The following is a 17,324-nucleotide window of genomic DNA, read 5'->3' as shown; positions in this document are numbered from 1 at the left end:
AGAGGTGTCACGGTACAGTAGATATTTATAAAATTAAGCATGGCATGGAGAAAGTGAATACAGAAAAGTTTCTCTCCCTTTCTCATAACGTTAGAATTCGTGGACATCCAGCGAAGCTGAATGTGGGAAGGTTCAGGACAGATAAAATACTTCTTCACACACTGCATAGCTAAATTGTAGAACTCACACGCAACAGGAGGAAGTGATCGCCACCAACTTGGATGGCTTTAAAAGAGAATCAGACGAATCCTTGGAGAGCAAGGCTATCAAGAACAAGAAAAGTACATGAAATATATAACTCTGCTAACCTACTTTTCCTTCCAATTTTAGTATACATGAAGGAGAAGCCTATGCTTGTTTGAAAGACTTTGGCCTTGTTCTTCGAGTCATCAGGTATGCCAACGGTTTTCAACCAGTGTGCCTAGACACCCTGAGGTGCCTTGAGTGATAGTCAGAGGTGCTGCAGGCAACACCGGCCTCTGTCCCTCTTTCTTTCCCTCCCTCCTCTGATGCCTTCTCGCGTCTCTGCCTCCCAAAGGCTTGCAGAGCTGCTTGTTGCAGCAGCCCTGGCTACAGGTGAATGGTGCCTCTGGGGCTGGCCAGGGGGTGCTTCCCAGGCCCCTATGGGCAGTGGGAGGAGGCACCTCTCTTTGGGGAGGCAGCTGCTGCTTCCCAGAGGACTCCCAAGGAGAGGGAAGAGGCTGAGGGAACACTCCACAAGCGAGAGTGTTTGAAAAGGGGTGAGGGGTTTCCAGCTCTGCAGGTAAGGGGTGAGATAACTGGGCTCCTGAGCCCCACAAGAGTGCCACAGAAAGAATGTAGTTGGTCAAGGGAGCCGTGGACCCAAAAAGGTTGAAAACCTCTTGAGGTATGCAATGAAGTCTTGCTTGTTTACTCTTGTTCTTTAGAACAATTGAACAGAGGTCAGTAGACTGGTGCCTATCATACCTGGGTTGGCACCAGAAGAGGGGCTAGGGGCCAAACAAGGCACTTGCCCCCCCTTCCCCCCCTTGCTGGACTGCTGACATTAACATATACAGTGGTACCTCAGGTTACATATGCTTCAGGTTACAGACTCTGCTAACCCAGAAATAGTACCTTGGGTTAAGAACTTTGCTTCAGGATGAGAACAGAAATCGTGCTCTGGCGGTGCAGCAGCAGCAGGAGGCCCCATTAGCTAAAGTGGTGCTTCAGGTTAAAAACAATTTCAGGTAAAGAACGGACCTCCGGAACGAATTAAGTACTTAACCTGAGGTATCACTGTACTGTTATATATCTTTCTGAGATCTTAACACATGAGGTACAACTTACCTGACAAAAATATACTTTGCTCTTTCTGTACCCCATCCCTAAATTTACCTGCGTGATGCCTCCACTGTTACCATGGGTGTAGAGATTAGTCTGGGTGACTCAAACATATCATAGTCCAACCAGTTTTCACATAGTAAATGAACACCAGTGGGTGTTGTCACCTCCATTTCCATCTTTGCATCTAAGGTGTGAATGTTGTTCATGGGGATTTGCTAGCAGTGATGAATCCAAATGACAAAAACTTTCAATATTTGACCTGGGTGGCTTTGCAGCCACTCCTCTTCTGTATCATCCTTAACATGGTTTGAACGCTTTGAACATGGCTTGGACATCAAGAGTGAGATCTCAGAGGCAACAAAAGCAAAAGTATTTTTTGTTTTAGATAGATGCTTAATTCAGGTAAACCATAAAGAAACACAAGAGTGGTCCAATCATATTGGCAGAAATGACTGGCAGAATCCGAGACCAGGAGAAGAGTTGGTGAAAGAAGACTGGAAGAAATTTAAAGACTATTCACAGAAATATTGTAAAATTAATGAATGTTAGAAGGATGTTGGATAGAAACTAAGGGGTTTCCAGCTGTAATGCTTTAGGAGATACGAAAAAAAAGGTTTATAAATGGGTAAAAGCTTAATGGTAAGGATTTGCTGAACTAACAAATTGAAGTGGAATACAAAGAAGGGAGGTATGAGGAGGTATACCCCTTCCTCTTGGTTCATGTGGGAACCAATGACACTGCAAGCAATAGCCTCCAGAAGATCAAAAGAGACTACGAGGCTCTCGGCAGGAAATTGAAGCAACTAAATGCACAAATTGTCATCTCATCTGTCCTCCCAGTTGAACGACGTGGCCCAGGGAGAGAGGGGAAAATAGTGGAAGTGAACAGCTGGCTTCGCAAATGGTGTAAACAGGAACGGTTTGGATTCTTAGATCACGGACTGCAGTTTCTTGAAGATGGACTTCTGGCAAGTGATGGGTTGCACCTCACAACGGTTGGGAGAAATGTTTTTGCCAAAAATCTCAGAAACCTCATCAGGAGGGCTTTAAACTGACTAATGTGGGGGAGGGAGACAGTGCTCCTGAAGGTAGGAGCCTATCAATTAATGAAGATGATCATCCAAATGTCATAGACCAAATGGAGAAAACAGCACGCGGACCTAGTGGTGGGAGGAAAAAATCCTTAAATAAGAGACACGGGGGAATGATTAATGGACTTCAATGTCTGTACACTAATGCGCAAAGCATGGGAAATAAACAAGATGAGCTTGAGCTCTTGGTACAGCAAACTAAATATGACATAATAGGCATCACTGAAACCTGGTGGGATAAGTCCCACGATTGGAATGTAATAATGGGGGGATACAATCTATTTCAGAGAAACAGACCAGACAAGAAAGGAGGAGGAGTGGCGTTATATGTCAGGGATGTGTATACCTGTGAAGAGATCCAAGATTTAGATCCTCAAAGCCAAAGTGAGAGCATTTGGGTCAAAATTAAGGGAGAGAAGAATAACAGAGACCTCATTGTGGGAGTTTACTATAGATCCCCAAGCCAAACGGAGGACATAGATGATGCCTTCCTGGAACAGATGGCCAAGCATGCAAAAGGAAGGGAGATAGTAGTAATGGGGGACTTCAATTACCCGGATATTTGTTGGACGTCAAACTCAGCCAAGAGCATAAGGTCAAACAGATTCCTCACTGGCCTTGCAGGCAACTTCATTGTCCAGAAAGTGGGAGAAGCAACAAGAGGAACAGCCATTTTAGATCTGGTCCTAACCAATGTTGATGACCTGGTTAGTGGGGTAGAAGTGGAAGGATCATTAGGCGCGAGTGATCATGCTCTTCTGAAGTTTACTATACAGCGGAAAGGAGCAGCCAAGCATACTAGGACTCAATTTCTTGACTTTAAGAAAGCCGACTTCGTAAAACTTAGGGAAGTGCTGGGTGAGATCCCATGGACAACAATACTAAAAGGAAAGGGAGTTCATGATGGCTGGGAGTTTGTTAAGAGGGAGATACTAAAAGCACAACGTCAGGCAATACCAATGAGACGGAAACATGGAAGGTGCCTAAAGAAGCCAGGGTGGCTATCTAAAGAACTTTTAACTGAATTAAGATTAAAAAAGGATGTGTACAAAAAATGGAAAAGGGGGGAAACCACCAAAGAGGAATTCAAACAAATAGCCAGCACATGTAGACACAAAGTCAGAAAAGCTAAAGCACAGAATGAACTCAGGCTTGCTAGAGAGGTTAAAAGCAACAAAAAAGGCTTTTATGGGTATGTTCGTAGCAAAAGGAAGAACAAAGAAACTGTGGGGTCACTCAGAGGAGAAGATGGTGAAATGCAAACAGGGGACACAGAAAGGGCTGAACTACTCAATGCCTTCTTTGCCTCAGTCTTCTCCGATAAAGAAAACAATGCCCGACCTGAAGAATTTGGAGCAAATGATTCAGCAAAGGAAACACAGCCCAGAATAACTAAGGAGATAGTACAAGAATATTTGGCTAGTTTAGATGTATTCAAGTCTCCAGGGCCAGATGAACTGCATCCAAGAGTATTAAAAGAACTGGCAGATGTGATCTCAGAACCACTGGCAGTCATCTTTGAGAATTCCTGGAGAACAGGCAAAGTCCCGGCAGACTGGAGGAGGGCAAATGTTGTCCCTATTTTCAAAAAGGGGAAAAGAGAGGACCCAAATAATTACCGCCCAGTCAGTCTGACATCAATAGCAGGGAAGATTCTGGAGCAGATCATTAAGCAAACAGTCTGTGAGCACCTAGAAAGGAATGCTGTGATCACCAATAGTCAGCATGGATTTCTGAAAAATAAGTCATGTCAGACTAACCTGATCTCGTTTTTTGACAGAATTACAAGCCTGGTAGATGAAGGGAACGCAGTGGATGTAGCCTACCTTGATTTCAGCAAGGCATTTGACAAGGTGCCCCATGATATTCTTGTAAAGAAGCTGGTAAAATGCGGTCTTGACTATGCTACCACTCAGTGGATTTGTAACTGGCTGACTGACCGAACCCAAAGGGTGCTCATCAATGGTTCCTCTTCATCCTGGAGAAGAGTGACTAGTGGGGTGCCACAGGGTTCTGTCTTGGGCCCGGTCTTATTCAACATCTTTATCAACGACTTGGATGATGGACTCAAGGGCATCCTGATCAAATTTGCAGATGACACCAAACTGGGAGGGGTGGCTAACACCCCAGATGACAGGATCACACTTCAAAACGACCTTGACAGATTAGAGAACTGGGCAAAAATAAACAAGATGAATTTTAACAGGGAGAAATGTAAAGTATTGCATTTGGGCAAAAAAAATGAGAGGCACAAATACAAGATGGGTGACACCTGGCTTGAGAGCAGTACATGTGAAAAGGATCTAGGAGTCTTGGTTGACCACAAACTTGACATGAGCCAACAGTGTGACGCGGCAGCTAAAAAAGCCAATGCAATTCTGGGCTGCATCAATAGGAGTATAGCATCTAGATCAAGGGAAGTAATAGTGCCACTGTATTCTGCTCTGGTCAGACCACACCTGGAGTACTGTGTCCAGTTCTGGGCACCACAATTTAAGAAGGACACTGACAAACTGGAACGTGTCCAGAGGAGGGCAACCAAAATGGTCAAAGGCCTGGAAACGATGCCTTATGAGGAACGGCTAAGGGAGCTGGGCATGTTTAGCCTGGAGAAGAGGAGGTTAAGGGGTGATATGATAGCCATGTTCAAATATATAAAAGGATGTCACATAGAGGAGGGAGAAAGGTTGTTTTCTGCTGCTCCGGAGAAGCGGACACGGAGCAATGGATCCAAACTACAAGAAAGAAGATTCCACCTAAACATTAGGAAGAACTTCCTGACAGTAAGAGCTGTTCGACAGTGGAATTTGCTGCCTAGGAGTGTGGTGGAGTCTCCTACTTTGGAGGTCTTTAAGCAGAGGCTTGACAACCATATGTCAGGAGTGCTCTGATGGTGTTTCCTGCTTGGCAGGGGGTTGGACTCGATGGCCCTTGTGGTCTCTTCCAACTCTATGATTCTATGATTCTATGATTCTATGATTCTAGGAGGTCTGGGGAAATAAGCGTAAGGAAGATATGTTATGGAAAATTATTTGTTTTTTAACTGTTTTTATGTTGTATTTTGTATTTTGTTTTTATTTTTTATTTTTTTTCATTGTTATATTTTAAAAAAAACTTTAATAAATATCTTTTTTTAAAAAAAAAGACTGGTCCAATCATGTAGCAGGACCAAGAAGACCCATGGGAGGAATCCAGGAAGGCCAGAACTGATAGCTGAATGGTGCACAAATACTTTTCAAAATATTGCGCCTAGCAGGGGGTTGGATGGTTTTGTGTGGGCTCTACTTCAGCCACAAAAATGTTACAAAATACAACAAAGCAGTTTTCAGGGTTGAAGGTGTATAACACCCCCTCCTCCTCACAAAAACATTTAATTTACTTCTGCTTCTCTTTTCCAGTGTCTCTTTGCGTGAACTTTGCGACAAAGAGGATGATAACGTCGTGTGCGCCTTTGAACAATTAAGTCAGAACTACTGGTCGAAACTGGATGTGGTGTAAATGGAATAACGCCTGCACCAAAAATATGGTGCTTTGTAAGAAGGGATAACAGTTCACAGTTGTATCAAATAGACACCAGTGATTGGTTGAATGGATATGTAGTATCTGTTTGATTAGGGGTGCTGCCTTAACGCGAATATTTAATTTAATTTTAATTTTAAAGATTTTAGAAGGATCTGGTATGGAAGAGGGAAAACTCCCCAAATTATACAATGTGTGGTACAGTTCTGGGAGATATAAGCAGGATCATGGCTTTGTTGAAGCATGAATTTACGGAGCTTATTAAGAATAAATACTGCCAATATATAGTGAACGGATGAAAAAGATTTTGCTGCCCTAATATTAACAAGTCTGGTTTATCTTTGTGTGCGTGAGAAGCAAAACAAGAATTGTCTAGCAATGACATGTTGTGATTCTTAGGCTGCAATCCTTTGCAGATATTCTCATTGAACACAGTGGGACTTCTGAATAAACAGGTATAGGTTTGTCCTGCCATGCTGTTGTTGATAATGGAATGAGTTTGGAGTTAGTCTAAATGGTGTTGGCGGCTCTCTTTTCCAGTCATGTGATTCTGAACGCTGTGAGATTGATTATTGCAGAAAAGGGGACTGTCATAGTGGTCAGATCAACATGCTTGCTAAATCAATAGCCTCACCTGCTATGTTAAGTATCTGCTTTGTACTAACAATTCTTTATTGATTAAAAAAATGTGCATGTCTATACAAACATTATGTACTATCCCTTAACAGGTAAAAAAAAGAAAAGAAAATTATATAAAATAGAAAATTTATAAAGAAAAAAATTAAAGAAGTAACAAAGATAAGAAACAAAGAAATCAAATTTAAAAAAAGAGAGAGAAAGTTATTTACATAGTAAAAGTACTCATCAGCACAATCCTTCCCATCCTTCTCATTATACTGTTTGATATAATATTCTTTTTTACGCAGATTTACATTGTATAATATTATTTCTTTCTGCTTTGTACACATTCATTTGGTCTTTTTCTTTACAAATATCACTCAATTTCTGCTAATATGGAGTTATTTGTACAATAAAGTTTACATAATTCTTAAATATTATCCATTCTCTAGTTGTTGTTTTTTTGTTTCTATATTCCTCTAACCGATCCCATCAGTTTTGCTAATTGTAGTATTCTAACATGAGTATCTGCCAATCTGTAATCTCTGGGAGCGTTTCATTCTTCCAGTTCCTTGCTATAAGGGTTCTAGCTGCTGTAATACCATACATAAACAATGTTCTTATATCTTTTAAAATTTCTGGTGGTAGTATACAAAGTAGGAAAATCTCTGGGGTTTTTTTTTTTAAGGTGATTTTAAACAGTTTCTTAAACTCGTTTTAAATATCATTCCATTATTTGCCAATGGCTACATATGTCCCCTAGGGGACGCGGGTGGCGCTGTGGGTTAAACCACGGAGCCTAGGACTTGCCGATCATAAGGTCGGCGGTTCGAATCCCCGCGACAGGGTGAGCTCCTGTTGCTCAGTCCCTGCTCCTGCCAACCTAGCAGTTCGAAAGCACGTCAAAGTGCAAGTAGATAAATAGGTACCACTCTGGCAGGAAGGTAAAAGGCATTTCCGTGCACTGCTCTGGTTCGCCAGAAGCAGCTTAGTCATGCTGGCCACATGACCCAGAAGCTGTATGCCGGCTCCCTCGGCCAATAAAGCAAGATGAGCACTGCAACCCCAGAGTCGGTCACGACTGGACATAATGGTCAGGGGTCCCTTTACCTTTTTCTTTACACATGTCCCCCACATATGATAGTATGACCCCCTCCTCTTTTTTGCATCTCCAACAGGTTGATGTTTTCCCTTTATACATTTTAGCAAGCTTTTTGGGGGTAAGATGCCATCTATATACCATTTTCATGGTGTTTTCCCTGAGATTATAGCATGCTGTCAATTTAATGTCTGTTGCCCATAATCTCTCCCGTTGCTCCATAAGTATCTGCTTTGTAATGTAAATTAGGGCAATGGGGTGCACAGAAACAAATGGCTGTAGAGTGTAGACCCTCCTGGAAGGTAAGCAGGAGAGACATTTGTGTCTGAAAGAGAACAAAGGACAGTCCGTCTTGGGATTGAGGCAAAAAACTTGACATGAGCCAACAGTGTGACGCGGCAGCTAAAAAAGTCAATGCAATTCTGGGCCTCATCAATAGGAGTATAGCATCTAGATCAAGGGAAGTAATAGTGCCACTGTATTCTGCTCTGGTAAGACCTCACCTGGAGTACTGTGTCCAGTTCTGGGCACCACAGTTCAAGAAGGACACTGACAAACTGGAACGTGTCCAGAGCAGGGCAACCAAAATGGTCAAAGGCCTGGAAACGATGCCTTATGAGGAACGGCTAAGGAAGCTGGGCATGTTTAGCCTGGAGAAGAGGAGGTTAAGGGGTGATATGATAGCCATGTTCAAATATAGAAAAGGATGTCACATAGAGGAGGGAGAAAGGTTGTTTTCTGCTGCTCCAGAGAAGCGGGCACGGAGCAATGGATCCAAACTACAAGAAAGAAGATTCCACCTAAACATTAGGAAGAACTTCCTGACAGTAAGAGCTGTTCGACAGTGGAATTTGCTGCCAAGGAGTGTGGTGGAGTCTCCTACTTTGGAGGTCTTTAAGCAGAGGCTTGACAACCATATGTCAGGAGTGCTCTGATGGTGTTTCCTGCTTGGCAGGGGGTTGGACTCGATGGCCCTTGTGGTCTCTTCCAACTCTATGATTCTATAAAAGATGCCTGACTTGTTCCCTATACTTGATCCAGAGCCATGTCATTGAAGAGCCTCCCTAAAAAATGAATGTGGGAGAGCAGGATTTGTGGGAGTATTAATGCTTGAGCCTCGAGTAACCTTCATTCCAAAGAAACCAAACCCAAGTTATATGCTGCAATCCCTGAGATTTCTCGTGGCTTGGAGACTGGGACGTACTTAACAGTATGAAACACATTTGGATGAAAAGGAATCACATGGATTTTATTAGAGTCTACTTTGAAGTAAGTTTGTAAAATGCAATATATTAATAGCAAAGTATTCATTCTTTAAAAAAATCTGGTATGTGAAAATCTATATTTGTTCAAAACAAATTTAGAAAAGAATAGGCATTGAACTGATCACACTGGGACGTATATTAGTACACAGAGAAATAATGAAGACAGCTTGAATCTCTTATTATTTGAAAGCATTTCCATCCCTAAACTTTTTCGTTTTTAACAGTTTTCTTCCTTCTAATAATCTTCAGCATCACCTGCACAGATGGCAAGTAAAGCACTCTCATAATGTCCAGAGGAAAAATGCTGCAAGATAAATAAATATTCATTAAAGATGACACATTTTTTTAAAAAATCAGCAACAGCAACCCTGTTGCTTTCTGCAAGAACTTAAATCACTTTTTAAAGGGCAGAGCTGCTGATAGGAGTTTCTGAACTTGACATATGTAGGGCAGATATAACCAAGAGGAATCGAGTTTGAGGATAGTCTTCATACACTTGCAGGACAGAGAAGCAAAAGACAGAGGTGATCTTCAGTTGCTGCTGTGCCTGTTCTTTCCCAGTGAAACTCCTGTTTGGCCTAGCAGTGTCATATGCAGGTTGAGGAAGTGCCGTAGCAACACGGGAGGGTGTTTCCAGACTGGTTATTTTGGGTTTGGATTCAATCTCATACCAGCAAATTCATGCTGTGCAATTGTAGTTCATTGGCAGGTCTTATGCAACAAACCTCCTTCCTCAAAAGATTGGACTTTTGTGATATGGAAATTGATGGGGATATACTTCAGAAATTGGGGGACAACACTTTCTTAGACAAACAACAACAAACAACAAACAAGTCAGACTAAGAGCTCATCAAATAGCCAACAAACTTAACAGGTCACTTGGAAGTGCCTTGAGTGTGCATGATTCCATCTTGCCGCCAGTCTTACGATATTTCATCCCTGCCTCCTGCCTCCATTGTTTTCACTTGGCCATCCAGAAGGATAGACCAACCATTGTTGTTATTTGTAGTTGGTTTATATTTGGGCCCTTGAATGAAGGCCAGGTTATGAATTCGCCTCCTCCACCTAATACAACAAACACCACCATTTGAAGGCAGACCCACAAAACCCCCCCCACAATCTACGGTGTTTCATAACATTCTAGGACAGGTTCTTAGCCCATCCTGGTACATTGTATTTGCTCTGTCTGTCTGAAAAGTGGCATGGGTAGATGAATAAACACTCTGCGTAATTGGAACTTCATCGTTTTTGCCAGGGATCATTATCATTTAACTACTTCTTGTCTCTGTCATAGTTTCTGTGCCAAAAGGCTTTGCTATGCATATGGTTCATACTTGCAATTCAGTGGGTTTTGGGGGGACTGATTGCAAAGTTTGGGGCCATAGTCTCTGATCTACTTTGAGGGAATCTTCTGTATACTCCTCAACTAACTTGAGATCTTGAATAAGATAACTAATTGAACATACTGGATAAGGTCAAAGAATTGCTACTTGTTGCATTCTAAAGGTGGAATCTCTAATATCACTTGGGGTGTGTAGCAGTGTGTTCTTGGATTTCTCCTGGTGTAAAATTGGTTGCACTGAGTAAAATAAAATATATTAAACTATATTTTGAAGAAACTCTATATTTTGATGAAATATAGTTTAATATCACAAATAAGGAGTACAGTGGTACCTTGGGTTACATACGGTATGCTTCATGTTACATATGCTTTAGGTTATAGACTCCGCTAACCCAGAAATATTACCTCGGGTTAAGTACTTTGCTTCAGAATGAGAACAGAAATCGGGCGGCTGCAGCACAGCGGCAGAAGGAGGCGCCATTAGCTAAAGTGGTGCTTCAGGTTAAGAACAGTTTCAGGTTAAGAACAGACCTCCAGAATGAATTAAGTACTTAACCCGAGGTACCACTGTACACTGTGTTGTGCTTTGGAGTAACAGCATTGCTTTCAATGTTTTTGGTGTTTTGTTTTATTTATGGAAATGACACCAACTGCATTAAGTTAAGCAGACAGTGAGCCTGTTTTGGCTTCCAAGAAGATCAGGGCAAGTATGACATACAGTAAGAACAAGGGCAGCACCACTGGACATGCAGAAATTGTAAGCATGGTGCAAATAGTTAAGAGGAACAGGATTTAATCTGTTAAGAAACAAGAAGTTGGTTGGTCCATTCAGAAGCAATTACTTTCTGCGTTCTTGATATCTGAGGATATGCATGGATGTCTAAAACGATTGCTGTTTTTTATTTTAATGTCTAAATTATTACAGTCAACCCAAACATACTTACTTTGATATCATGGAACAGTGATTTTCCATATCTCTCTTTATAATGTTGTCTTATGTTCAGCAGGTCTATTTCACTTCTGGCAACCAGTATCCGTATAACTGTTTTGTTATGGAATCCTAACTCCTGAAAGGGGACAGGAGACATTTGACTGTTTTAAATGTCTGTTTTTTAATATAGCATTGAAACTGGTTAACTTTTTGACTCAGAAGATAAATTAGGATGAATGGTCATGGAATACAGCTGTGAGAAATACTGAGAGTAATAAATTTGCACTGTACAGACTGTGCTGCACTCTGCATAAAGGGTAAAGGTAAAGGGACCCCTGACCATTAGGTCCAGTTGTGGCTGACTCTGGGGTTGTGGCGCTCATCTCGCTTTATTGGCCAAGGGAGCCGGCACACAGCAGGACTAAGCCACTTCTGGCAAACCAGAGCAGCGCACAGAAACATACTAAGGGGTTAAAGAAAAGGAGAATTATGAAAATCTCTCTCTCCTTCTCTCTCTCTCTCTCTCTCTCTCTCTCCTCCCTCCCTCCCTCTCCCTTTCCCTCTCTCCTCTCAGTACAAACTTATGTATGTCTACTCAGTAAATCCCACAGAGTTCAATGGATTTTATTTCCAAGTAAGTGTGTATAGAATTACAGGCTAAGTTGCATTTATTTATTTATTTATTTTGCTTTGGGACAATGAGACTTTCAAGAAAATGTGGGTTTATAATAGTAGTAAATCCCTGAGTAACTGCTGAATGATTTTTGTTGATACTTCAGTAATTGCCTATTTGTTTAGTTAGTACAACCAACAACTTAAATCAGCCCATATAAGGAGTACCCAGATACTGTACTTGACCAGAAAAACATGAGGCTTATGGAACAATGGTGACATCTAGAGGACACAGTATTCTGAACTGCACTTAGCTGGTCAGTATGTCTTTCCCATACGGCAAGATAAATTTGCCAGTTATCTATGAAGGGGCTTTTTTCCCCAAGAGGAAGCAGTGATAAGGGAACAAAATAACTATCTGCAGGTTTGATTTTTATGATGAAGAGCTTAGAAAAATCTTGCACACTGTTAATTTTTTTACAGGGAAACCTTTGTAATATACTAACGTATGCACAGTTATATTGTGTCAGATACCTCTGAAATTGCAATTGGCTAGTATATATGCATTTGCAAGTTCTTTTTAACATGGTCCAAAATGACATTTATTTGCTGCACCATTGAGCATATGAACACAGAATATCTGTGCTAATGTGACTATTGGATACATGAATTGCAGGTACATTTATGAACTGAGAAAATCCTTCAAAATCTGTGTCACGGGTCCTCTCCTGCCCTTCAAAGACTATGCCTGAAAAATACTTTATAGGCTCCAGTTGTCTCCTCATTACTCCACATTCTAATGCTATAGTAGAGATCTGAGAAGTCTCTCAAGCATGGGAGTGTATGAGTCAGACTTACTCTGCAATTTACTTTAATTGGGATACAGCTGTAACTTCTCACCATTGTACTTTTCCTGCCCATCCTTTGCAGGGTGTGTGCAAATGTTAATTTTAACAGCTCACCTGAAGATCTAACTGGAGCAGTAAACTGGAGAAGAGGAGAACAGCAACTTTGAATTCGGAAATATATGCAAATTGCTGCCTTGTTGGCATTTTAAAATGCCTTTCGGCATCTGTGGCCCATAGATCCCAGGAAGGCGCAAGGAATCTGGCCATGAAGCGCACCTAGTTTTTTTCTGAGCAAGTCACTGTCTCTTATTATAACCTATTACAAAGGGTATTTGTGAGGATACACGTGTGTGCGGTATATTGTAATCCACCTTGAACATTTATTTAGGGAATTCGTTTAGGGAAATTTTTAATGTTTAATGCTGTATCATGTTTTAAATATTCAATTGGGAGCCACCCAGAGTGTGTGAGGTATGTATGTATGTATGTATGTATGAATAAATAAAATAATTGAAAAAATATAGAGGCCTCACTGTTAACATACAAAGTGGTGTAAATGTCCTCCTCCCATGATACTGTGTGAGTGGATGAAACAGTTCATTTTCCCCACCTGCGTGTTCTATTTTTTCAAGCAATTTTCTTCCATCCCATACTGGAAGTGAGTGAGTCAGGGAGAAAATTGCTCATGCATTAGATGACAGTGAGTTCAAGTAAGGGAAGGAACAAGGTTTACCTTCCTTCACCCACACACTTCTTTTCATGGTAAAAACACCCAAACAAACCTTGTTTTATACGTGAACACAAAGTACTTGCAGCTGCCTCATGGACTGACTTTGTCTTTGTCCCCAAGTGTGTCTCTTTACTACCCAGTTGTCCTCTGGGAGAAAGAGGGACAAACGATACTTTGTGGTCAGTCCTTCTCCCAAAAGGTTCTTGTGCAAATTCCTCAATAATTACTTGAGGAAGCAATGCTTATTCTCAGGAAATTAAATTGAATAGATGTTTAAAAATAAAACAGGTAAATTGAGTTGATCTGTTGGTGGGAAAGGCTCCACCCTGCTCCTTGAAATCTCAAGAAGCAACTCTTCCCAGCCCCACTGATCAACTCTCAAAAGAAAGGGAAAGTTCCTTGGGATGTCTATTCAGAAATTAAATTGGACACTGTTTGGAAGTAAGAGCTTTTTGAAATGATGGGCTGACTTTCCTGCAACAAGGCCCAGTCAGGAGTGAAGTGCTAATTGGCCAATGAAATATGCAGTATTTAGGGTTCTTTGGTGTGTATAGGGGCTTATTATCCTGTTGCCATATGCTGGCATTTTAGCTGTTCTGAATGCAAATGAAGTCTATATAGAAAATAGTGCATCTGACAGTGTCCAGGTTATTTTTCAAACCACAGAGCAGACGATTTATTGCATGATGGCACCTCCTCAATTGTTATTTCAGGTTTGTACACCAGAGGGAGTGTCAGTCCACACTGAATAGTGCCGTTTCAACTGATGGTAAAGATTTGTTTTCAGTTGAAGATGCATACCGAATCACAGAATTGTAGCGTTGGAAGGGACCCCAAGGGTCATTGAGTCCAACCCCTGCAATGCGGGAATCACAACTAAAGAATCTTTGACAGGTGGCTATTCAACCTCTGCTTAAAAATCTCTGGTGGAGAGTCCACCAATTTCTCACACTGGCATTTGTCCACTGGGAGAGCAGTTTAGAGTAGAATCTCATTCTTCTAAGCAATTGGCTATGGAAAATTTCTGATGCAGTCACTTTTTGACACCAGCTCCTCCATCCCTACCAATGTTGCCTTGTTTAAATAGCATGGCCCTTAAGGCTCCTTTAGTCATTACTCATGTGAAGGGCTAAAACTCTGCCTTTAGCACTGCCCCTGTTGTCACCTGGCTCCTTCTACATTCTCACCTATTCAGAGAAATAATCTGCAGCAGGTTCTTCCAGGCTTCTAAGATGTATAACTAGAGAAGGTTCCCCACTTCATGTGTTTACCCTGAGCATATGGAATGCTGGAAAGAACTGCACTTCAATGAGGGTTGGTTAAATGTACGGTCCCATATTCCCAGATGTAAAAAGTAAAAAGGTAAAGGACCTCTGGATGGTTAAGTCCAGTCAAAGGTGACTATGGGGTTGTGGTGCTCATCTCACTTTCAGGCTGAGGCAGCTGGCATTTGAACACAGACAGCTTTCTGGGTCATGTAGCCAGCATAACTAAACCGCTTCTGGCACAACAGGACACCGTGATGAGTGCTTGAGCATATGTAAATGCTGTTAATCTTCCGGTCCCCGTGGTACCTATTTATCTACTTGCACTGGTGTGCTTTTGAACTGCTACAGTAGGTTGGCAGAAGCTGGGACAGAGTAACGGGAGCTCACGCTGTCTTGCGGATTTGAACTGCTGACCTTCCGATCAGCAAGCCCAAGAGGCTCAGTGGTTTAGACCACAGTGCCACCTGCTCCCAGATGTAACTAACAGGGTTTAAGATTACAATCCTAAGTATTCTTTGGGGAAAGTCATTACTGTTGAAGTGCCATAAATGTTCATAAATGTATGGTGTGGGTGCCATCTATGTCCCACCAAACTTATTTCTGAGTAGAAACATTTAGCATTAGGTTGTAAACCTGGCAGTAATTTGTATCCCGAACCATTTTTGGAAAAGTGTTGTTGGGTTGCATTTACATTTGTCACTACAAGGTGGATTGTTTGGGATTTGTGATTGACATGATTGTGATTATGAGAAAGCCCTAAAGCTAGGAAGCAGCACTTTAAAACTGAGGATTACAACTCCTTTAGAGAAGAATGGGGCCACATACAAACTAAATAATAGCAAAATTGTGCTTCTCAAATTACGCGAATACTCACGTGAATCGCATTGTAAAGTCTATATGCAAAATAGGAAGCTTTGTCTCTGACACACAGAACTGAGGGGGAAATCAGACAACAATGTTACAAACTTAAAAATTGAAACAAATTTGACATTAATAATCATTAGCTGTGTCTTAGGTGGTATGAGCCCGTCCATTTCTTTCCACCTTTTGTGGATATGTTTTTCTGACAGTTGGTGGTGAATGGGTTCGAATGGAAGAAGCAAACAGAATGAACGCTGATATCTGAAGTGACTTAAAATTCCATAGTTTATAGTTAGCTCTATGACACTCCAGCATCATGAACAGGGTTGGCCTTAAAATGTTTTGTTTTCCAATCTTCTAGTGGGGCTATCAACGTAATTACTCACTAGAAGTTTCAAAGCTGCAGGCAATTAATTGTCTTTGTGCCATCTATTTCATTAAATATTTTACAGTTCGAAATGGTCTCTTCAGATGTCAACAAGACCAATTCCATAGAAAAGCTGTATTTAAACTGGAGTCTTAAAAGCTTTAACCATTGTCAATAGTTTCACTGAGTGAAGATCTAGACTTCCTGAACGTGTTGCAGGAAATCTGTAGCAACAGCAATAAAACACAAGTACAATTATCTGCTCATTCAGAGTGAGCAGCAATTTTCTCCAGGCGAATAGTAGCTGGTAGGTTAGAGAGCTTATTGCAGTGTTATTTTAAATGAACATAGTGCTTTTCCCAGATTGCATTTCATTTTTTTCATTTTTGTATATGTGGTAATGTATTGCATAAATACAAAATGTGTCACTTTAAGAAAGGGATGATATAAAGGATATTAAAACATAAAAGTAATAGCATAGTGTAGTGAAATTTATAAATATTTTGTTACCTATTGCAACCAGTAGTTCCTGAAAGTATCCATCATAACATTGATTAATGGCATCTACTATATCTTGTCCAGAGATATTCTGAAACTCCTGGAAAACTTAAGAAAATATATGGCTGGTGAGGAGTTAGTTTTTTGTCAGTTAATTTTAATAAATGAATTGGAATATTAGGGCTCCAGTTCACCGATAGTTTGAAGATTTTAAAATAAAGATCTAATACAGTATTCAATAATTTGAAAAAAATATTGGCCTCTTTGCCAAGGAATGTGCTTTGACTATCACTACTGCTTAAACTGAGAAAAGAATAATAATAGCCTTCATCTGCCACCGTTGCAACAAAACATGTCTCTTCTGTATCAGTCTCTACAGCCACAGCAGGCACTGCAACCTTCCAACAGTTTGACTTCACCCTGAAAGGCACACTCCTCCACTGTCTCCCAAGACAGACAGATGCCAACAACTAGGCATGTACGCAGTATGTAGCAACTATAGTAGCCATTGCCACTTGCAACTTATTTGGCCAAGGTGAAAACATCAGTATGATAGATTCTATCCAGTCTATTCTCTGGTTCTTTTACACAATGGTGTTGTTTCAGATATGTTCCTTCTGTACATGGATATCAGTTCGGCACAGCAAAAAAGTGTGTGCATTGGGCAATGGACCCATATGGCATTGTGGTCCATCTAGGTCAGCCCATATATCGGAAGATGTGTTTGGGCATTGGGGGGGGGGGAGGAGAAGCTGCTTCATAAGAAAGTAAGAAAAGCTTTGCTGGATCAGGCCAAAGGCCCAGCTAGACCACCGGCTTGTTCTCACAATGGCCAACCAGATTCCTTGCAAAGCCTGCAAACAGGACTTGTGCATGACTGGTGTTCAGAGGCAAAGCCCAATTCAACGATGGAGCTAGAATATAGCCATCATGGCTGGCAGCCTTCGATAGCCTTGTCCTCAGTGAA

The 17,324-nt window shown here is 41.2% G+C and overlaps 2 protein-coding genes across 4 annotated transcripts in view; one reads left to right on the top strand and one right to left on the bottom strand.

Moving 5' to 3' along the window:
* Positions 1-6,085, top strand: part of LOC309540380 (putative ATP-dependent RNA helicase DDX60) — a 46,623-nt gene extending 40,538 nt beyond the window's left edge. For all 3 annotated transcript variants that reach the window (XM_082237166.1, XM_082237165.1, XM_082237164.1), the window contains exons 37-38: positions 331-393; positions 5,798-6,085. In XM_082237166.1, the coding sequence (XP_082093292.1) occupies positions 331-393; positions 5,798-5,897 (163 nt within the window). In that variant the 3' untranslated portion in view covers positions 5,898-6,085. The remainder of the gene's footprint in view (positions 1-330; positions 394-5,797) is intronic.
* Positions 6,086-8,863: 2,778 nt separating this feature from the next.
* The window catches only part of ANXA10 (annexin A10), a 32,623-nt gene continuing 24,162 nt past the window's right edge, over positions 8,864-17,324 (bottom strand). Inside the window, exons 9-12 of the mRNA XM_082237288.1 lie at positions 16,370-16,465; positions 15,506-15,564; positions 11,187-11,309; positions 8,864-9,204 (exon numbers count right to left, since the gene is read on the bottom strand). Of these exons, the coding sequence (XP_082093414.1) occupies positions 9,136-9,204; positions 11,187-11,309; positions 15,506-15,564; positions 16,370-16,465 (347 nt within the window). The 3' untranslated portion in view covers positions 8,864-9,135. The remainder of the gene's footprint in view (positions 9,205-11,186; positions 11,310-15,505; positions 15,565-16,369; positions 16,466-17,324) is intronic.

The sequence above is a fragment of the Podarcis vaucheri genome (assembly GCF_965113315.1).
Source record: "Podarcis vaucheri genome assembly, chromosome: 9".
Classification (NCBI taxonomy): Eukaryota; Metazoa; Chordata; class Lepidosauria; order Squamata; family Lacertidae; genus Podarcis; species Podarcis vaucheri.
The sequence above is the reverse complement of the archived record's forward strand: the minus strand, read 5'-3'. Positions and strand labels throughout refer to the sequence as shown.